This window comes from Talpa occidentalis, unplaced genomic scaffold (assembly GCF_014898055.3).
Source record: "Talpa occidentalis isolate TD23 unplaced genomic scaffold, MPIMG_talOcc4v2.1 talOcc4.11, whole genome shotgun sequence".
Lineage (NCBI taxonomy): Eukaryota > Metazoa > Chordata > Mammalia > Eulipotyphla > Talpidae > Talpa > Talpa occidentalis.
The window spans coordinates 48954693-48978908 of NW_023601104.1; the positions used below are offsets into that span (position 1 = coordinate 48954693).

The 24216-nt window shown below is 35.7% G+C and overlaps 1 protein-coding gene across 5 annotated transcripts in view; it reads left to right on the forward strand.

Moving 5' to 3' along the window:
* AKAP6 (A-kinase anchoring protein 6) overlaps window positions 1–15786 on the forward strand; it is a 529429-nt gene extending 513643 nt beyond the window's left edge. For all 5 annotated transcript variants that reach the window (XM_054689765.1, XM_054689756.1, XM_054689754.1 and 2 more), the window contains 2 exons: window positions 6303–9695; window positions 14587–15786. In XM_054689765.1, coding sequence (XP_054545740.1) covers window positions 6303–9653 — 3351 coding nt within the window. In that variant the 3' untranslated portion in view covers window positions 9654–9695; window positions 14587–15786. The remainder of the gene's footprint in view (window positions 1–6302; window positions 9696–14586) is intronic.
* Window positions 15787–24216: the final 8430 nt, after the last annotated feature.

The window sequence follows — 24216 nt, forward strand, 5'->3', positions numbered from 1 at the left end:
GGCATCCTTGGGTTAAGACCCAAAATTCTGTGCTAGTGAAGCAAGTTTATGAATGTAAGACCCAGGAGTGAATTAATTTAACTCAATTATTTCTGGAATGGCAGACTCTACAAGAACATCATTTTCTACTCACCATCCTTTTAGTTTCAGTCAAATATTCATAGATTTTTGTCCAAATTTGTTTTTGATTTATCACTTTATCATTTATATTTATGGCTTTTTAAAAAGTATCAGGTAGTTTCTCTAGAAAAACAACAATAAAAATGTTTAATTAGTTTGAAAGTTTTGGGCTATCATCAAAGAAAGCATTCAACCAAATAATTTCCCCTCTCATTACATCACTCTATACATCTTTTTTCCCAAAGGCAACTTTTTAGTCATAAATATTCTAATCTCCCTCCTATTGGGAACTTTCCCCACTTTCTTGCCTCTCCCCCAGGTCTGTTTTATATTTGAGGTAATGTCTTAAAGAAATGGAGATTTTATTGAAAATGCCGGCAGAATTTAATCCACAACAGAAGGGAGTGAATTAGGGCAGAATAGTACTTATTTAATATGTAAAATTTAAAATCTAAAGTGAATGATTTTTTTAGTGGCTCTTGTCAGATATTATCTGGAATTGATATACCGAAACTTTCAGAAATTACAATAAATTTAACAAGTTTATAAGGAGGGAGAGAATTAAGGAGGGAAAAGTTTAATCTATTCTTATAGAAATGTTCCACTCTGACTACTTTATTGAGCAAAGGATTTGTTCTTTTAGGTGCTGCTATAAATTTTGTACTTTTTTGGACATGCATTTGTAGAGTCATAAAGGCAGCATTTGGTTAGAAAATGACTGTGTCATGGAAGACCAGTCAGAGTTACAGGCCTCACTTGGGCTAAGCTCCTGGCATGCATCCAGATGGCAAATTCCTGCATCTCGGTGTGAGCACCCTGGGTTGGGACTCTCATGGAAAATCTGTGCTGCTAAATGTTAAAAAGTCAACCAGAGTTATGAAGAGAGCTCCATTGAAAGACTAGTTGAATTATTTATTAGCATTCTGAGAGTACGGTGTCAGCTGGGATAGTATTTGAAATTAATATACTATTTGATTAGACTGATTGATTGTTCCTACAGCTGAAGATTTTAACATTCATTAGCCACACTAACTGGTCATTAGTACTTCCTTTATCAGCAAGCGAAGAATAAACAGAAACTCTAATAAAAATTCATCACAGTGAATGTACTCCATATCTAAGTGAGTGTGATGACTGCTGGTGTACTAGATTAACTGCTGTAACATTGGCAGCAGGAAAGATTTCTGTTATAAAATTTAAAAATATTCTTTAATTAATGTTTACTTTGTAACTGGCCTCTTTTGAAACTTAAGTAGGCTATATAGATAATCTCTTACCCATCCTGTATAATAAAGTGCTTATGGGTATTTCATACTTAATGTGTTTGTGTGGTTTCCCTTAACTGTTAGTTTCAGGAAGGATTGAGGGTTTCTTAGGAATATTCTGCTAATGTGCTTCTGGTGAAGCCTTTTTTCCCACTACTGAGGAATAAAAGCATCGTGGTCTGTTTTTCAACCAGGCTGTTAGAATAATTCTGAATTGTAATGCAAATATGCTGACCTGCTACACTGTGTTATACCTTTTTCTACCTACTATGTCATGAATCCCTTGTGGTTGAAGAGAAAATTGAAAGAAATGATGAAAAGGATGTAATGAAGAAGGCAAAGAGAACCCTTTATGAATTGACTCAAGACCACACTAGAGCAATTTTACATATATTAAGAATTATAGCTACCTTATACTGCCTCCCAACCTTTACAAACATTAGCTCATTTAATACTCAGAATTATCATGAAAGTTAGATAGTACTATTTCCATTTAACAGGTGATGTGAGGAGGCTGGTGCTCAGAAATGTCAAGCAACTTGGCCAAGGTCAGGAAGCTAGTAAGCATCAAAGTCAACCTCTGTATGATTCTAAAGGCATGCATATCCATCTAAGTACTCAGCTTAAGTATATGCCAAACTGCAAATTTCTGCTGGAATTTCTGTCTGTGAGTAAGTCTATCAGGGTTATAGTACTGATTTCACCTCTCTTGGCTCTAGTATAAATCCAGACAGCTGGACAGCAAGTGAGGATGGTAAAGGTATCTGAACAGAATCCAGAAGCCTATTCAGCTATTATGTTCCAAAATGTGTCATTCTCCCTAAACAGGACTAAAATGGGGGATCCAAGGAAAGAGCAAGTGTTCTGACTGTGCCTACAGAGAGCAATGTAGTTGAATCTGGGCTACTTCATTGTTGGGAGTTAGGAAAGTCTTCAGAAAGGTATTATTCTCGTGCTGGATGTGGGCCAGAGAAAGAGGTTCCTGCCTGTAAGAAATAGGGGAAGAATGACAATGGCAAGATAAGTTAACATGAATCTCTGTCAGAGAGTATGGTGAAGAGAAAGAACTGTGATTAAGAGACTGTCAAGGAGCACTGGAACCTGAGAGTTAGGGTCCAAGAAGAAGATGTAGGTGAGGAAATCAGTCTGGTATTACTCATCTAGAGTCTGATTGGGAGCAGGATGGAGTTCTGAAGAGGCAGAGTCCTAAAAGGGAAGGCAGAAGAAGGGATAAACAAGCTAGAGCCTCTGGACCATAAATGTCTTTATATGGTAGGTACAATTCTATTCTATTTTCCTAAGGAAATGCAACTTCAAGTGGAGAACCCAGGGATAGAGATGAGAAGAGGTTGTCAGGTATGGCTGCAGATAGTATTTTGCTATGAATTCTGGGACTAAAACCATATTAAAATGAAAGTGCCTTAAGAGATATCATGAGCTATACACTTTTTAGCCCTCATTTACCTGTCAGTTTCGGAAATGGCTAATTCCATACATTACTTCCTGACTATCATAATCTTAATATTTAATCTATGTTTTGCCTTCAGTGATAAATTCCTATTGATAGAAAATCCTATTTCAATAATTTTGGATGTTATTCCAGAGATGAATAGAGTTAATAATTATGCTATTTTTTAAATCCATGTTTGGGACAATTTTCTTTCTTGATTCTTCCAAGAAATTTTTTTCATTGAGGCAATATTGGTTTGCAACACTGATATGATTCCGAGGTGTAGGATCACACCTCTTTAGATATATATTACCACAACACACTCACCTCCAAGGCACCCATAGCCCATTTGTTCCCCTCCCCAACTTTTCTCTACATATTCAACCTCCCTTTGACAGCCTCAGTTCTACAGTCAGGTTGTTATTGCTTCGGTTTTGTCTGGGCTTTTTTTTTTTTTTTTAATTCCGAATTAGTGAATTCACTCAGTATTTGTCTTTATCTTTCTAACTTATTTCCATTATTATAATCCCTTTCAGTTTCATCCTTGTTGTCACATATGGCAAGAGTTCATCTTTTTATTGCTGCATAGTATTCCATTCTGTATATATACCACATCTTCTTAATCCACTTATTTGTCCTTGAGCACTTAAGTTATTCTAAACTGTGCTACAATGAACATAGGAGTGCATAAATCTCTTCGAATTAGTGTTTTTGAATTCTTTGAATAGATATCTAGGAGTAGAATTCCTGGATCATATGATAAATCTGTTAATATTTTGAGATGCTCCTATACTATTTCCCATAGGGGCTGGATGATTCTGCATTGCCACCAACAGTGTGCAAAATTCCCTTTTCTCTACATCCTCTCCAACACTTGTTGTTTCTTTCTTTCTTTCTTTCTTTCTTTCTTTCTTTCTTTCTTTCTTTCTTTCTTTCTTTCTTTCTTTCTTTCTTTCTTTCTTTCTTTCTTTCTTTCTTTCTTTCTCTCTCTCTCTCTCTCTCTCTCTTTCTCTCTCTTTCTTTCTTTCTCTCTTTCTTTCTCTCTTTCTCCTTCCTTCCTTCCTTCCTTCCTTCCTTCCTTCCTTCCTTCCTTCCTTCCTTCCTTCCTTCCTTCCCTCTCTCTCTCTCTCTCTCTGTTTGTTTGTTTGTTTGTTCGTTTCTTTCTTTCTTTCTTTTGGTGTGGGGGCCGTTCTCACAGCTATCTCATTGTGGTTTTGATTTGAATTTTCCTGATGATTCATGATGATAAGCACTTTTTTTTTCTGTACCTCTTTCCATCTTAATGTCTTCTTTGGAGATGTTTCTATTTAAGTCTTCTGCCCATTTTTTCCCTATTGGATTATTTGTTTTTTTGTTGTTGAATTGCATGAGTTCTTTGTAGACCTTGATTATTAACCCCTCATCAGATGTATTATATGTAAATACCTTCTCCCACTCAATAAGGTGTCTTTTTTATTTTTTAAGATTTATTTATTTATGCCTACAAGAACTGGGGTTCAGGCCAGAGGTGTGGAGGCTGAGAGGATGCACCAGAGACAGACTGGGGAGCAGAACAGGCAGACTGACTGAAACACACTGCTGAGAGGAGCAGCAGACGAGACAGGAGAGGTCTGCTGCACCATGTGGGTAGCTCCCTGGCCAGAGCTGCAGAGACTACAGATGGCTTCACAGTGCTGTGCTTCACCCCCTGCACCACCAGGGAGGTGCAGGGTGTCTTTTTGTTTTAATTATCATTTCATTTGCTGTGTCGAATATTTTCAATTTGAGGTAGGCTCATTTGTTATTATTTCTTTTGTTTCCCTTGCTATTAGAATCTAGTTCCCACAGACATCCCTGATGATAATGTTGTGGAATATTTTGCCTGTGTGTTTGTCTATGCATTTTATGACTTCGGGTCTTACACCCAAGTCTTTGATCCATTTTTGAGTTAATTTTTGTATATGGTGTGAGGTAGTGGTCTAGTTTCATTATTTTACATGTGGCTGTCCGGTTTCCCCAACCCCACATGTTGAAGAGATTTTCCTTTCTCCAATGTATATAGTATTTGCTCCTTTGTCATAGGTTAACTGTCCATATAAGTATGGGTTTATTTCTGGACTCTCAATTCTACTCCTTTAGTCTGTGTATCTATTTTTGTTGCAGTATCATAGTATTTTGATTACTGTTCCTACGAAATATAATTTGAAGTCTGGGAGTGTGATACCACCATCTTTCTCTTTTTGTCAGGATTACTTTGGCTATCTAAGGTCTTTGTGGTTCCATATGAATTTTAGTAATCTTTGTTTTATTTCTTTGAAGAATGCCAATGGAGCCTTGATAGGTATTGCATTGAATCTGTTTGTTGCTTTAGGTAAGATGGCCATTTTAACAATGTTAATTCTTCTAACGCATGAGTTGAATATATCTTTCCATTTCTTTATGTCTTGTTTCTTTTGACAATATTTCACAATGTTCATTGCACAGATCCTTCCCCTTCACCTTATTTGTTAAGCTCCCTCCCAGGAATTTAATTCTTTTTTTTAAAAAAAGATTTATTTATTTATTTATACAAGCACTGGATACAGTCAGAAACGTGGGAGGGTGAGAGAATTCACCAGAGCCATAGCGGGGAGCAGAGCAGGCAGAAGGACTGAAGTACACTGCTGAGGGGAGCAGCGGGCAGCAGGAGAGGTCTGCGCGCCATGTGGGACCCTCACCGAACCGGCACTGCAGAGGCTGTGGGCAGCTTCGCAAGCCAGCGCTCAACTGCTGTGCCACCGGGGAGGCCCAGAATTTAATTCTTTTTAACATAATTATAAATGGGAGTTTTTTCTTGATTTCTTTCTCTTCTAGTTCATTGCTTTGCATATAAGAATGCAAAAGATTTTGTAACCTGCCACTTTACTGTACGATTTATTGTTTCTAATACTTTTTTAGTGTGTTTAGGGTTTTCTAGGTATATTATCATGTCGTCTATAAATAATGATAGTTTTACTTCTTTCCCAATTTGGATTCTTTTTATATCTTTCTCTTTACCTAATTGTTCTAGCTATGACTTCCAATACTGTATTGAATAGTAGTGATGAAAGTGGACATACTGGTTGTATGTGATCTTAAAGGAAAGCCTCTCATTTTTTCCGTTGAATATGATGTTAACTGTGGGTTTGTCTCATATGGCCTTTTAAAAAGATTTTTATCATAAATGAATGTTAAATCTTATCAAATATTTTCTCAATATCTATTGATATTTATTATATGATTTTTATCTTTTATTGATATGATGCATTATATTGATCAATTTTTAGATGTCGAACCATCCTGTGTCCCAGGAATATACCGCATTTGGTCATGATTTATGATCCTTTTAATACATTGTTGAATTTGGTGCTAATGTTTTTTTGAGGGGTTTTGCATCTATGTTCATCAGGGATATTTCCAAGGGACCTTAAAAGATAAAATTTTCTCCTTTATTTCCTTCTCCTGCATAGGAAAGTTTGAATGTGATTGATCCTGGCTTGATGGACCTAAATGGGACAAGTGAGGATGCTCTGGAATGGGATGAAACTGACATAAGTAATAAGTTAATTAGTTTGAATGAAGAATCAAATGATGTTGACCAAGAACCCCAACCTGTCATGCCTTCTTTGAAGCTTGAAGAAACAGGTAGTGAGGATCCCGGTTATGCAGAGGATGCAGGTGACCATGTAGGATCTCAGTATGCTTCAAGTATTACTGCCCCCTCCAGTCCACACATTTATCAAGTGTATAGCCTCCACAATGTTGAACTATATGAAGAAAACCACCTGCCATTTCTGAAAAACAACCCAAAGTTCACCAGTGTGACACAGCCTAGTGTTTTAACTAAGAGTCTCAGTAAAGACTCTTCCTTTTCATCTACCAAATCTTTGCCAGACCTTCTAGGGGGTTCCAGTTTGGTAAAGACATGCCCATGCCATGGAGGAGACATGAGCCAGAATTCTGGCAGTGAGAGTGGAATTGTCAGTGAAGGAGACACTGAAACTACTACCAACTCTGAAATGTGCTTGCTTAATGCAGTGGATGGGTCCCCAAGTAATCCTGAAACTGAACATCTGGACCCACAAATAGGAGATGCTGTTAATGTATTAAAGCAAAAGTTTAAAGATGAAGAGGAGCACATTAAGCTTCCAAATAGCTCTCAGATATCCATTTCATCAATGGGTTGTATAAATGGAAAAGTTGGAGATTTAAACAGTGTTACCAAACATACCCCTGATTGTTTAGGAGAACTACAAGGGAAACATGATGTGTTTACATTTTATGATTACTCCTACCTCCAAGGCTCAAAACTCAAATTACCAATGATAATGAAGCAATCACAAAGTGAAAAAGTACATGTGGAGGGTCCCCTACTTCATGGTTTTTATTTTGATAAAAAATCCTGCAAATGTAAACATCAGGCTACAGAGTTACAACCTGATGTACCTCCCCATGAAAGGATTTTGGCAAGTACATCCCATGAAGTGGATCGCAATTCATATAAAAGTGGTGATGTAGAGAAGACATTTGCTGGCATGCAGAACACCAAACAGCTCTCCCTTTTATCTCATAGTTCATCTGTTGAATCCCTTTCTCCAGGGAGTGATTTATATGGATTGGGCATCTTTAAACATGGCAGTGACAACCTCCAACGAAGTACTTCTTTAGAAAGTTGGTTGACATCCTATAAAAGTAATGAAGATCTTTTTAGCTGTCATAGCTCTGGGGATATAAGTGTGAGCAGTGGCTCAGTTGGTGAACTAAGTAAAAGGACATTAGATCTCCTGAATCGTTTAGAGAATATTCAGAGCCCCTCGGAACAAAAGATGAAGCGAAGTGTTTCTGATATCACTCTCCAGAGCAGTTCCCAAAAGATGTCCTTCACTGGTCAGCTGTCATTAGACATGGCGTCTTCTATCAATGAAGACTCACCTGCCTCTCTTACAGAATTTAGCAGCAGTGATGAGCTTTCTCTTTGCTCAGAGGATATTGTGTTACACAAGAACAAGAAGCCAGAATCGAATGCATCATTCCGGAAGCGCCTGACTCGTTCAGTGGCTGATGAAAGTGATGTCAATGTCAGCATGATTGTTAATGTCTCCTGCACCTCTGCTTGCACTGATGATGAAGATGATAGTGACCTCCTTTCCAGCTCTACCCTCACCTTGACAGAAGAAGAGCTTTGCATCAAAGATGAGGATGATGACTCTAGTATTGCAACAGATGATGAAATTTACGAAGAATGCAACTTGATGTCAGGGCTGGACTATATAAAGAATGAACTGCAGACCTGGATTAGACCAAAGCTTTCCTTGACAAGAGATAAGAAAAGGTGTAATCTCAGTGATGAAATAAAGGGCAATAAGGATGTAAGTAGTAGTGAGATGACCAATCCCTCTGATACACTGAACATTGAGGCCCTTCTAAATGGCTCCCTAAAACATCTCTCTGAAAATAATGGAAATGCTAAGAATATATCCCATACTGGTGAGTTAGGGATAAAGGGGGAAAATAAGAAAAATATTTTCAAAGTTAATAAAGACCCATATGTGGCTGACATGGAAAATGGCAATATTGAAAGTACTCCAGAAAGGCAGGAGGACAAACTGAATGGAATTTCAAAGGAGACAGAAAATGTTGGTTCAACTGGGAGAGAGATTTCAGAGAACGAGCATTGTAACTGTAAAGCATATATGAATAGTTCAGATCTTCCCCAAATTGTTCCTGATCTTCCAAAGGAATGTCAAAGCCACAACCATTTTGAAAATCAAAGTGCTGCTTCTACTGTCACTGAGAAGTCTTGCCCAGAACTGCCTTCTAAAACCAGAGATATCGATAGACAGGACTCTGATATACTAAAATCTTCATCTGATGATGCACCAAGTGTGGATGGAAAATCTGCTGTTTGCTGCCTTACAGTTGAACAAAGTGAAACAGAGGAAACTGCTTCTATCAGCGACAACATTTCCTGTTGTGCCTGTGGGCCAGATGTTTTCCATCAAAAAGATGCTGAAGATTGTTCAGTGCATAACTTTGTTAAAGAAATAATTGACATGGCTTCAACAGCTCTGAAAAATAAATCTCAACCTGAAAATGAGGTGGCACCTCCTACTTCATTAACTCAAATCAAGGAAAAAGTACTGGAACATTCTCATCGGCCCATTCAGCTGCGAAAAGGGGACTTTTATTCCTACTTATCTCTTTCATCACATGACAGTGATTGTGGGGAGGTCACCAGTTACATAGAAGAGAAGAGCAACACCCCATTGCCACCGGACATCACTGATTCTAGCTTAGAAGACAAGGAAGACATTGAATGCTTCTTTGAGGCCTGTGTTGATGATAACCCGGCTAGAGATGAGTCCTTTTTCTCCAGCACTCCTCCAACTGAATCTGCTTTTCCTGGTGAAGCTGCAAAGCCATTGCAAGTACCATCAGGTTCTTCTGAGTCAAGTGATATGTCTCTTTTTGCTGATGATACAGAAATGGTGGCTTTCTCAAGTTCCCACCCTCATAAAAGTTCTGATGTTAGAAAGGAAATGAATGGTTTATCCCAAGCTTCTGTTGTCTCCAGAGAAAGCTTGGAGTTAACAACTACTTCAAAGCTGAACAGTGAAAAAGTGAATTCAGAAAACCCAGCTGAATCTGGAATGCCAGAAGTCTATAATAGTACTTCAGCCAAACATAGCGTTCCAGGCCTCTCCTTGCAAGCAGAGCAGCCAGAAGACAAGGTTGCAGCACATCCCAACCCAAAAACTTTAACCTGTGAAGAAAATCTTCTAAATCTTCATGAAGAACAACATAGAAATATGCATAGGTAGAATGTAACCCTCTCCAAGCATGAAAAATCATCTCATTGAAAGGTATGTATAGTCCTTGTGCTAGTCATCTATATTTAAATACACTGTTTAAAATTATAAGTTTGAATTAACAAAGCAGCCATGATAGGAGATAAGAATAGTCAAAATGACTAGTCATGGCGGATATTTATCAGAATAAGACATTTAGTAGAGGAAATACTCTCAACAATACAAGTAACTGTGAAGCAAAAGGAGGAAAAACAATCATACATGATATTTTTGGTGACATTGTCTTTACAATATCATTCTGGCAAGAAGAATACAAAATTTGAAGAAGTAGCTGAAATAATTTAGGGCCTCAAGTTCTTCCACTGAGGGAGGAATAAAGGTTCTCCAAATTGCAATTATATTCTCTGATCAAAATGCATACACAGTAACAATGATCCCCACTTAAGTTTCCTGTGCACAGAACTGCCCACTCCCTTCAATGCCTGGAGATGAACCATGATTAGGTTAAATGCTGCATATTCTGATCTGGGCATCTTTAAACATGCCTTCATGCTTCTCTCTGATGTAACTATCATCGCATTTGCTTCTCTCATGGAAGCCTGTGCTGTCACAGCTCCTAATCATGGCCAAGTCCGAGGATTCAAACAGGAGGGGAATGGTGATGTTAAAGAAGCAGCTCTTATTTATACACACACAGACTGAGAACAGGTCTAGAAAGCAAATGCAGAGAGAATATATGACAGGTTAATGGCATTTTGATAAAAACAGAATTTTTGAATTTTGCCTGAAGGTGACAGGCTGATTTCCATCAAAATTTTTAAGAAAGCCATTCCACTCTTCATATTTCAAAGTTAATAAAGACAGCTATTGATTGATAATTCTGAGATGATGATGTACCTCTAAGCATGACACAAAAATTCTGTTATTTCCCATTTCTAAGCCCTAGTGATGAATATACTTTTTCAATCAAGTTTAAAGAAGAAAATTTGAGCTTTTGAATATGAGACCTGTATTTCCCCAAAGTATGAGGTGCCTCATGCCATCTCCACCCCCTCTCCAGAAGCTTAATGCTGTAACCTAAACTCGTGCTATAGGAAATGAATTACAGAAGCAATCTACCCTAATTTGTTAACTTATTCAAATAACAGTTATTATACTTAACTATGCTAAAGATTATCTTTTTTGTGGCAGATTGTTTATTTTTTGATGAGCCTAATTACTGATTTTCTAAAAGTAATTTACATTTATTACAAATACATCTTTTAAAATGTGACAGATAAATGTTGTTCCCATAATGTATTATGAAAAAAGTTACTATTTAAAAACACATTATTTAATTTGAAAGATGAATGGCAAACATCATTATTTTTTTTTCCTGCAACACCTGTGCCCTAAGCTCATTAAAATGTGTGATTCTATGTAGAGCTGCTAGAAATGGGGAGTGAGGGGGGAATCTATACCATATATATACCCTAAAAATAAACTCAGTATGCAAAATTAAAGAAAGGCATCCTACTTACTAATAGAGTTCAACTAATTTTCTGTGTTTCAGACTCTATTTGCAATTGACTGCAAGTGAGAACAAAAGTAGGAGAGAGAGAAATGTATTTTCTGTGAAGCATGTCTACCCTATAATCACATTCTCCATCAGTATGCAGTAAAACTGACCATTAAGGGAGAGTAACTGCAATTCCATAAGCTGCTTGAAAACAAGTTCTATTAGAACCAATTGTACTGCTGGCTCTGCCAACCTCTGCAGAAGGGCTGGTAGAGCCTGGCTGATTTTTCTTTTCTGAAAGGATATAAAGGCCTGAAAGCAACACTACTCTGAGTGTCACATCATGTGACTATGACCCTCGAATCTCCAGTCATGCTGAGATCCGGAGCTCGAGAAGTTCTGGCACTGGCGAAACCCCTGAGATACACTCCTCCCTTTTTGATACTCTGGGAATTTCTTCCCTCCCTTAGACAGAAGTAGAATTGAAATGGAATGTGAATGACAAGCAGCTCATCTTGAGACTTGGGGAAGTGAATGTGCTGATGGATCTGTGTAAGTCTCACACCGTACAGGCAGGGGCAGGTAGAACTACCAGCCAGTCCCCAGGTCAGCAATATTTTGTTGAGCCCCAATGATGTGATGCCTGGCTCTGTCTAAAGCAAAAGAGTGAAGTGGCCAGATTTTACTTCTGCAGAACATACATCGCCCCCAAGTGACTTTTTGTCAGCAGAGAACCATTTAAATAGCCTTATTTAGTTGTTTTCAGTGTCAATGGATAAAACATCGATGCCTAAATTTTTTCACCCGTCATTAACATTGGATAGCTGCAAATATTTATTTATTGTTAAAACACTACCAACCAGGATGTTGACATGCCTTTAATTTCAGAATATTGGCATGTCTTCTGTATCAAATGTCATGTATATATAAAATTACTTGGTAAATGTGAGGTTTCATGTCTATGAAAGCTTAATTGTGGTCATTATTCTTCCTGCAAGAGTCAAAGGAGCAAAAGAAAAGATCTTCCAGGGTTTTTTTCCCCCAGAATTAAGTTCTCAGATGATGAAATTATTATAATGTCTACTAGAAGAGATACAACACATAACTTAGAGTAGCAGATTCAGTATGCAACAGTAACAAAAAAATTTTGAAAAAATTTTTCATTTACTGTGTTTTAATTAAAAACCCACAGAAGCTGTTTGAAAAGTTTCAGCATGAACTAACACAGTATGCATTTGCACCAATTTCCAAGCACACTGCTGTGCTTTTCACTACTTTCATTTATGTGTAATGTTTCTACAAAAATAGAGAGGTCAGTTACAGCAAATCACATCAAAGGAAAGGTAACTGGATAGATCCAGATATTTCTGCCTAATTTGGAGGAAGCACATAATGTATGTCTGGAGTGCCTCCTAGGACCTGACTAAGAGATGTACTTCCACTAATCTTTTTGCTATATTCTGACAGTTATTTCTTCATAATCCTCATCATAAGTCTCTGATCTTTGGTGAATGATTTAACCCTAAACTTCAGGCTGGATAAAGCCTGTGGTATAAAAACGTAACTCATCACATGCAGCCAATGTACTTTTCTTTTGGTTTTGTCTGGTGGTTTTTAATTTTATTTTACTGTGTTTAATTTTACTGTGTGATTTTACTGTGTGGTTTGTGTATTTCTTTTTTCCTTTGAGGAGGGAGCTGTATTTACTTAGAGTACTTATAATTTCCTTTAGAACTTTGTGGCTCTGTTGCCTTTTTTCCTTTGTTGGTCTGCAAATGTGTTAGCTGTGGCCCATAGATTTCAGGTGATTACTTGTATTTATGGACACTCAGCTATATACATATAACAGTTAAACATGTTGCTGCTGCTTAATTTTACAAACTGAGAGAACGGTGAGAACAAACATTTCTTATGCACATGACACAAATTCTTATTCTATTAATTAAATCGACATGTGTCTAATTTGACCCAAAGCTGTCCAAACAGATTTAAGAAGTTATTCCTTGTGACTGTGTGTTAGTTTTTTGCTAGATGATACAGGTATATAGTTTTATCCAAATTACCTTTAAGATCACTTTAACAAGGCTTTGGTGAATATGAAATATTTTCAATTGTCTAGCTCCTCTGAATACTACCTCTGCCATGCTAAATAATGAAAATTTTATTGGGACACACACACACATACACACACCACCCCCCCAACCCCCCCCCCGCCCCCTGCCTCCCAGATCTGTGTCTCAGCCAATTTGGCCTGTCCCTTTCCAAATGGACCAAGTTGAAAGAATTGATTATCCAGAAAGAATTTAAATGCCAGCATTTAGTACACCCAGATTTGCCTCACCTAAGGATTCCCTACTCAGTGGCCAAATTTCAAATGAGTCATGTCCTGAGCATTTGAATAATGCACTGTGCTCTTTCTTCAGTTACTGCATTGTTTTACTGTACGATTTCTCATCCCATCTGTTCCTGTCAGTCTCCCCCTGTTCTTAATAACTTGCCTTCTCTCGCCAACTTTCTGTGGCCCCAGCAAGAGCACATTTGCTAATTTTCTTCCTAACTCCTTGCAGACTATAGAAATAAAGCAAGACAAAGAATGAGACTAGTTCTTGAAGAAAAATAAAGCAACATGACATCAGACTTCAAACTCAGTTTACCCAGACAAACAAAAGCTTGTTTTGTTTGCAAGCTGGTCAGAGGACCTAAAGCAATTGCTTCCTGCATTGCCTACACCTGAAATTTAGTTGCTCCTCACATTCTACACTTAGAAATAGGCAGAACCAATTGAGTTTGAACAAATTTGTATCTGAGCTGTCAGGTATAGGAAGATAATTGTATCATTCTTGTTTCTACAATGCTGTCTCTACCTTTAAATGAAATTCATTAGTCTCTGAGCTAGAAACTCCAGTTACATCCTTTCATAGGTAAGGGGCTGAAACATTTGGGATTATCACAATGTTATTTCACTGCTGTGTAATTGTGGAAATATTCAATTCCATGCTCACATTCATTGAAGGAAGGATTAAATCTGAGGGCCCAAGTTCTTAGTCTGTGAATCACTGTTGTTAGTTTGTGGCACCACATGGCATCAGCAGCCTTCCCCAACCCCCTGCCTTTTTTTTTTTTATTTGAGACTGTCTTAAATGTTCAAATCTGAGCTCACAAGCTAGAATGGATGAGATCCAGAGAAAAGGTCAAACAATAATGTCAATAATTTTCCTTTAAAATCATGTCTTTTTTCAATCAATGCAGTTTTTTTTTTGCATCAAGTCTGAAACTAGTTAATAATATGAACCTTGAGCTAGTGATATTTTATGTATCCTTTTATTTCAGGACATTTGGAGGTAGTCCCCAAAATGGCAACCTGCCAATGTTCCTCAAGGGGCTTAGTTTTGCAAATGAAAGAGATGTTTCTGAAACCTTTGCTTGTCACTTTTTTGTTTCTTGTAGATAAGCCTGGCTGCAACTCAAGGGTGGCCTCATACCTGCACCCTGGGCTAGTCTCTGGTTCCATCTTGTCACTGCCGTTTGTTCCATTGACCTCTCTCAAGATGAATCTTCTTTCTGAATGCGGTTTGTCCACATGAGCCTTGTGATCTGGATGTGTGCACTGGTTCTCTTTAGGTGATTGTCTTTGAAGTTCAGCAAGCTGCTTGTTCACCCATGGATTCCTGTCCCGAGCTACCTCTACCAATCCCATCTCTCCAGCAAGACTTTTCTGTTTGCTTCTACCCCTGCCCCATCTGCTCTTTAAAGTTTTGCTGTTCACTGAATTGATGGTCCATTCATTCACCTTCCTGGAATGACCCCTCTACTGGTACTTGACCAATTTCATGTTTCAATCTGGATTTTTAAAAATGGTATTATGCCTGTGTTTATTGAAAGAGGTTTACCTAAAAGGCTAATATTTTATTTGATTGCAGCATAGAGAAGAAACACTGGTCCTTCTTTCAAAATTAAGCAACTTTGAAAAGCGCCATCTTATACATTTCATTTAAAAAATAGTAATCTATGCAGCACTTCAAGAAACAACTATATGGTGTTGTATATTATAAACTGGTGACATTTTACTATTAAATTATGTACAACATTTTCATTTTTTATGCTTCTTGAGGTGGTAATGAGAAAAAAGTTTTTTAAAAAAGTGTGCCTTGCTGTTTTTCTTATACCATTTATTAAAAAGCTGCTTTCATGATAAGATTATGTTGGTTTGAAAGGAGGAAATAGCAAGGTTAAGAAGTGTGAATAATTTCTGTATATATGTATAACCAAGTACAAACATTGATGTATAATGACAGTATAAAATGCTTTCATGTTTGTGATGTCTAGTGATGTGGAAAATATAAGCCTTAAATCCATTAGATTGCATGATAATTAAAATTGGCAAAATAAACATAGTTTATTGGGGGAAAAGGAAAATTAGTGATCTCTTCTACCTGTGTTCTTTACCAAATTATTGCATCTGGTTCTGAAAAAATATATAGCATGTAACAGCTTCCAAAATTATCCATGTTGTATGAGGCTTAAAATTAGTTAAAATAGAGACTACACATGAAGTCTTCATAATTTTTAAACTCTTTCTGATGATGATAAAAATCTTAGAATACAAATGATTAAATGCCAGTTCCCCTAAACCAATACAAATTTATCATCGATTTTTATTTCTACTATTCTTTAATGATTTAATGTTGGATTTTAGCATACCTAATATGTCATATTTATTTTATCTAATTCTTTTGAATGAATTTCAGAAATATGGTAAGAAGTAAAGTTTAAACTATTATTTTGATTTAGACTATAGATTTCAGGTGTATTTATTTTGTGTAAAAGAAGTTAGATAAATTTTTAATTTGGCCTTTACTGCTATTAAGTGCAGTTTTTAATTTATATCCTAACACCTACTAAAATGCCTGACACACAGTAGGTATTGAATAAAATATGGCTGAAGTATTGAATGAAGGTAGCATGATGGACATCTATTCATTTTGAGAGATCTACACTAAAACATGTAAGCAAATAGAAAAAAGATGTAATGCAGTATAAAACCATACAAATATATAAAGAATTTATCTCAAATTTCAATGAGAAATAATGCTGTGGATTAATATAGGCACAGAAATGACAATCATTCATTCAACTGATAGTTCATTAAAACCTTTTATCTGAAAGCACTATTCTAGATTTGGGAGATTCAGTGATGAATGAACAAAGTCCCTGCCCTCAGGAAGTTTACCTACATTGTGGATGAAGTGAATGAACAAATGAGATGCAGTAGTTGATCTAAAGGTGAGGGAGAAAGTAAATATGGTAAAAGACGTACAAAGAGAGAAGCAGAAATGAGAGACAAGAAGGAAGAAAAGGGGTTGAAAGATACGGAAAGTTAGACAATAGAAAATTGATGAAGCTTTATTGCAGGAGTAATAGGAGAAAATATAAATTGGGAGAATTAATGAAGGGTATTTTAAAAAGTTAAGTGTTTGTATGTAAGTTTTATCTAATGTATGTAAGATGCTGGATAGTAAGGACTTTGTAAGAGTGTTTATTTTGTGCCTGATTTCATCATTAGGACGTTATTAGTACCACACTAAGAACATTAAAAAAAAAAAAACACTAGTCTACGGTTCTATCATTTTTAAATTATTTATATTGTTATCCCCCTTTGAATCTTTTTTCCATACATATTTCTAATGGATGAACCGTTCTAGTTCTTTGAATGGGTAGTAATTTGTTCAAAGGGGGTTTTAAACAGATACTTAGTTTCAGTGCTCAAGGTGATTAGAGGGGGGAGAGATTAGAAATAAATGTCTCATTAGGAGGCTACTGTAGAAAATAAGGTAGGCTTGAGTTGATAATAGAGTATACAATGATAGTACCCCAGGATCTGAGAGAAAAACAATTCTCGGTCTTCAAAACACCTAAGAACATTCTAGATCTTTGTTGAGGTATGGTGTTGTCTTATGTACTGAGGCAACCTAGATTTTCCTTGGGCGGTATCTATTGCCAAGTCTGTAACTATTGGTAAAACATTCAAAGAGCAAACTAAACATAATGTTCTGTTTACTAGTTATGCTCAGTGAAGACCTTGAGGTATTGAAAATGTTTATTAAGTTATCTACTTAGTATTAACAATGAATTTGTAGAATGACTTTCAGGTTTCTTGAACAATGCCTTTTCAGGTTGGAAGGGATAAAATAGTGTCAATCTTTTGCTCTATGTAAACATTACCTTCCTAGTCACCTTTGAAAATAAAGCATACCAAATTGGCCTGCATACTTCCAGTGACAGTCCCACTGTTGGAAGTGTGTCTCTTTGTCAGAAAGTTCTTTCTTACATTGCTAAAATCTACAGTGCCTCCCCACACTAATTTTTGAATTTTACTCACAAATTCCAGTTCTGTCCTGATGAGCATCGCAGAGTTACTCAAAGTTCTACCCCTTCTTTCTCATGGCAACCCTGAAGATAGTTATGCCAGTTACTCATCCTCTCCAAGCTGCTATGATTTCTGTTCTTGAGTTCCCTCAACCGCCTTTCATATGTCATGATTTTCAGATCCATTTCAACCTGACTGAATGTTAGCAGACAGAGTCCTTGAAATTGAGGAACTGTCTTCATCATCATACATGTAGAAAAATATCTGAACATTTAAATGGTAAGTTTTATCTAAAAATATATTCAATATATATGTTTATTCTATTATTGTAAATTTCAATAAAAATATAAATAAGTAAAAAATAAGAATTCATTACTTCCTTCAGTGGCCCAGTCCAGTGCCTGAGTCATGTCAAATCTTTTCCTTTTATCAAATCCAAACTCTACCTGTTGCATATAAAATGGACTCCTCTCCCCATTTATTTATTCATTTGGTCATTCAACAAACATTTATTTGAGTGGCTACTTATATGAGGAACTGTGTTTAGCTTTAGAGATAAAAAGGGCACCAAAACATGGTCTCTGCCTTGAAGGTGTTTATAGTTTTTCTTGTGAAAGTGCCTTTCATTCTTTCAATAGAGTGATTTCTCCAAATTAAATGATGACTCCATTAATATTGTTTTCTATGTAGTTTCTCTACATTTTCAAAAATTATCTGAATTTGACCACTAAGATTAGTGGTGTTTTTTTGCATTTAAGTTTTTCATTTTAATTATAAAAATAAATATTTCAGATTTCTAATCACTGAATAAATACTGTTACAGAACAACAGAGTGATCTAAATTCTGGGCTTTTGAGAAGCTGTGCTTGATGATTTTGTTGTGTTTGGTTCATCATTCAGGTTAGGTTTTATCACAGCTGTAATTTCTAGTCACAAAATAGATGGAAATATTGAAACCCACTGAAATGAAATCCAGTTCTTTCTTACAAGTCAAATTAATTTCCAAGTGAAATTTGATGTTATTTTAGAATTTTAGTGGATACTTGAGTTTTTAAGCACTATATAATTTTTATATTTCAAGGTTTTCTAACAAACCAACTAAATTTATAGCTGTGTCTTTTTTCCTTATTTTCATTTCCAATTTTTATTTTGAATAATTTCAGACCTGTATAAAAGTTGAATGAATAGTACAATATCTGCACACTCACTACTCAGATTCATTTTATTGCTAAAATTTTGTCACTTTTGCATGCTATACACATGCTTTTTGTTGTGATTGAACCATTTGAAATTAAATTGCAAACCATAACACTTCATCCATAAATGCTTCAGCAATTATCGTAGGAACCAAGCATGTTATCCTGCCAGTCCACAGTATCATTCTCACATTCAAAAAATACAGCATCAATACCATAATATTATCTGATAATCCATATTTGCATTTCTCTAAATGCTCCAATAATGTCCTTTGACATTAGTTTTTTGTTTTAATCCAGGACCCAAACAAAAATCACACATTGCTTTTAGTTTTCACGTCTTTGAAATCTTGAGTGGTTTCCCTGCACTTTAATTCTTTCCTTCTTTGATATTTCATAATTGACATTTCTGAAGAGTTCAAGCCCCTTTTATAGAATGACTCAGAATCTGGGTATTTCCAGTTATTTTCTCATTATTAAACTCAGTGTAAACTTTTTTTTTTGTCTAGTTTAGTACACAGGTGATGTGTTCAACAGCTACACCATAATGAAGTAAATGAGTTGTTTAAACTCCTATTGTGTCTTGAAGTTCACCAATTACTCTTATAACTCAAGCTTCATGAGTGTAAGGAAAGGGTCAGCAAACTGCAGTACATGGGCCAGGTGTGGTCCACTTCTTATTTTTGCTTGACCTTTGAATTAAGAATGGTTTCACCTTTCTAAATGGCTGAAAACATTCAAAAGACTATTACAGTTTTTCTACCCCTCTTTCTATAGCATTCTGAATTCTGGCACCATTTTCTTAAAGGTATATAGTTTCCATTTGAAAAATTAAGGTAACATATTAGTACCTACAATGGTAATTTTTTGCTTTCTAGATTTTACTGAGTTCTCAATTCCAGTTTCATGTTACCTGAGTAAAATAAAGTATGCTTTGTTTCATAAATTTAAAGATTGTGCATGTCCACAGTTGATTTAAGAATTAGAAGCTAGCTGACTTACTACAGTTTGGCTTTGATTGATTTGGAGGGGGCATAGTCAATTACATGTTAAGTCATTAGTTCAATCAAAACCATCAGAAAAATTGACACAACTGAAAATCATTCCAATTCACTAATTAACTGGAATTCTTCCTCTAAGTGTTTTTCTAAAGCAGTTCACGACAATTTAAATCCAAACCATTTTACTGTAGTTTTTCAAATTTATTTTCCACACAAACAAAGGTAAAATCATGATCAAAGATCGTTTAAGATACACTTTCCTTTCTTGGGTATTGGTTAAAAAAATAAAACAATCTGAATTTACCATGGAAGTTAGTATTCATCATGGAACCCGTTGTGGTCATAGGGGGGTACTCTTATTGAATAGATGTTCAAAGGGTAACAGTCCTTCTTTACACTTTTACCTAATTCATCTTTGACAGCACTATGCTCTCCACTGCTCCATGCCTAAGGAAGGGACTGTCAAGGAATATTTGGCCACTTCATCTTTCTAAAAAGCAACACATGCCTACCATATAGCAATGAACTCTTAATATGAGACTTGCTATTTATTTCTATTTCCAGAGAAAAATAACAAAATGATGTGTGTAATTTGGTCCCACAGTAGTAGAGTTTCTGTGTAAAGGAATTTTTAGCCAATGCTTTGAGATCGTCCTGATTCTTGTTTAATAGGCCCTCATCAAAGCAGAGAGCATGCAAAGATACCCATTACTTGTATTTTGAAGCTAATCAGAGTCTGCATGACACAAATTTTCTCAGTTACTTTTCTGTTGCAACACACACAACTTGGAAGATGTTCACATGTGCAAGATATATCCATGTTTTTGCCAAGTGTTACCAAGCAACTTCTAACGAGGAAAGACTCTGACCCTTCTCTCCCACTCATGTAGGGATCTTATTGCAGCTGAATGGGGTGACATTGCACTATAGATAAGTTCGAAGCAAATTTAATTCATAATTAAAAAAAATTCCTAAATGTTGATACTTTATTATTGGTTACAAATCCCTAGTGAGATTATTTTGAGGAACCATAGATACTAAATCTTTGAACCCCCTTGCTTGAAAGCATGTGCTCCCAAATCTGGGAAAGGATTCTCAAAGAACAAAGGAATCAACACCCTTCTGCATGGATGTACAGCCTCAGATATTCCACAGCCACAAGAAATTCAAGTTTTTTGGTGAGTACAAAGTGAATTCAAAGGAAGCAAATATAAAATGTCATAAAACTTGGCTTCAAATTTGCATTGGAAAAATGGCCAATTCTGATGACTTGGCCTAGGTAACTTCACTCCTTCCTACAACCTCAGGGGCATAAGATATGGACCATCAAGATTTCCAGATGTACACAAAATCTATTGTGTCTCTACACATAAGCTGACATATCATTAACTGTATAACTATGTGGAATGGCTCTTTTTCCTTTTTTTATTCATGTTATATGGGGAATTTGGACTATGATCACCAGATGTAAAATTTGATTTCCCCCACACACACCACCATAAAACAATGGATTTTATTTATTTAACAAAAGTTAATAAGCACATAATAAGAAAAAATGCTAAAATTATTGAGACCTTTCTTTGTCCTTTCACTTAACCTAGCATTAAGAAAAGTCCCTATAAATTTTTTTAAATCCTATAAACAAATGGGCAGGCATTAAAAAAATATTAACAGCAAAATTTATTCAAGGAGTATAATGATTGAAGGCATTAGGAACATGAAAATGCATAAGACCCTCTTTAAATCCCAATATTCCCTAATGACCGGTTTATAAAAATACTTTAAGGTTTATAGAATTAGTCTGTTGCTATTAGTTGATCAAGTTACTTACACTGTCAGCAATTCGAAACAAATTCCTTTCTAGGGTATGTTTGCTAACTTGCAATTATGTCTCATTTATTTTAAAGTGTCTTTTTGTATATAAACCCAAGTTGCTGAAATTTATCTTGTCATTAAAATGGAGTGAAAATCAAATCAGTTTTTATATTGGTCCTCACAGCCCTGCCAATCTCAAATGACCAATGATGTTTTCAGTAAGGTTTTGTAAATGAAAACTCTTTACCTTTTCAGGAAACATCCTTTTTTCACATGTATACAATTTGCCTTTCTTCTAAGTACTTTTATCAGTGTTCTAAATTCAGGATTATTTTCTTAATAATAATTTCTTTCTATGTAAACTATGTATAAAATATTTTTAGAACATAAAATTATAGGTTAAGAGGTATTTCTCTAGAAATAAAATAACATAGAGTGGGTAAATTTTTAAAAGAAATGAAAAGAGATTCAGGTTGATTCAGAATCATTAAACACCAGGATGTTCTTGATAACTTAAGGGTTTGATTATGTGTCATCTTATATAATATGACTTAATGTTATGTAGCCAAATATTTTCAAACAAAATTTAATCCTTGATGATTTGGCATCACCATGATCACCAATTATTGTTTAATATAGTAAGTTATAAGAAACCAGGGTAAGTCAATAAATACACACTGCATATCAGTTTTAAAATGAATCATGATAAAATAAATCATTATGTGGGTGCTTAGGCTGTGCTAGGCACTTTGCTAAAACATTTTACACACTCAGCTTAATTCTCACAATACTCTATGATTGGTGAGACTCATTTTACAATACAGAACTTGAGGAATAGGGAATTAGGCTAGTTATTATTTGTTAACCTTTTCATAAAAGCAGATTGTGGAAGAAAAGAGCTGTCTTAGAAGCTCATTTTCCATCTAAATAAATATTTATTTTACAGTATTCACTGTTCATCCATATATACATCACTAAATTCCCTGTTTGTATTACTTATTGAACAAGTAATTCATGCCAAAACTGAAGAAAGGACTTTCATTTTAAAAAGTATTTCTTATAAAAATTCTATAGGAAGAAATGATAGCTAAATTAGCACTTGAAAAAGGCCAAAGAAAATTATATACTGTATATAATTATGCCTCATTATGACCTCTGCACATTTTCCAGAAAAGTTAGGCATTAAAAACACACACAACAGGAACACCTTAAAGGTCAGAGCCTGATGAAAGAAAAATGCAATAGTTAATTATGAAGGACGAGATTAATGTTCTAATAGGAACATACATTTTTATCATTACATGTTGCTTGAGAAATACTTTAAAATATGCAATTTCTCTCCCATGCATTTTGTTTCATATCTTAAAGAGATGATGGAGGGAGACAATTCTATAAAGTAAGTATAAATTCAATTTTAATTTAATGAAATTAAATTGTGGGCGTTGAAAATGTGGGCGTTGCTTTGAATCCAGTCTTTGTTATTTTTCTTCACATGAATCCAAAATATTCCCAAATTATTCTAGCTTTAAAAGTAAATACCTGTCTCATTTTACAAAAACTTTAATTCAAAATTTCCCATTATATTCAAGAGATATTTTCTAAGACAACAATTCCTGAGTCCTATTTGTTATATTTCAACCAGGCAACACACTAGCTATAAGCACTGTAAAGGACAACTACTTTTTAACTTATTAGAAAATAACTTCAGTTTTACAAGATATTTAAAAAAATAGTTCACTTTGACTAGATTTAACTGTTAATTTCTTAGTCCAGTTGTTTTATCATTTTATAGCTATCCATTCATCCTCATAGTTTTTATCTAAACCATTTGAAAATAAGTTACATACATCATGGTGCTTTATCCCCAAACACTTCATTCTATATTTCTAATACGAATGTAAGCATATTCTCTTACATCACCCAAAGTAGTCATCAACTTCATAAATGTATGATATATTTATGTAATCTACCTTCACATTATAGTTTTGTCTATTTTCTAATGATATGTTTTGTAACATTTCTTCCAGTCTTTTCATCTTTTTTATGACATTGACAATTTGAAGAACAGAGTCCCTTTTAAAAATAGGTTATTCCTCAATTTGTGTTGTCTAATCTTTCCACAAGATTAGATTGCAGGGCCTCCCCGGTGGCACAGCAGTTGAGCGCTGGGTTGCGAAGTTGCCCGCAGCCTCTGCAGTGCCAGCTCATCCCCGGCTGCTCCCCGGCCACCAGAGGAGGGTCCCACATGGCGCGCAGACCTCTCCTGCCGCCCGCTGCTCCCCTCAGCAGTGTGCTTGGGTCCTTCTGCCTGCTCTGCTCCTGCTCTGGTTCTGGTGAATTCTCTCATGCTCCCGCGCTTCTGACTGTACCCAGTGCTTGTATAAATAAATAAATAAATCTTTTTTTTTTAAAAAAAAAGATTAGATTGCAATAATACCTTCTCAGCAGGAATATTGAATAGGTGATATTCTGTCTGTCTTTCTCGGGGTCTGTCAGATCTGGAGACACACAGGGTCTATCTGTCCCCATTAGCAATGTTAATTTTGATCATTGTGTGGAGAAACACTTTAAAACTATGCAAACGGTCTATGCCTCAAAATTTTCCCTTTTATTTACCATCCACTAAATCTGTCGGAACCAAAATGGCTTGCAAAATTGTTATTTTCCAACTCCAGTACTCTCTCAGTATCTACCAGTA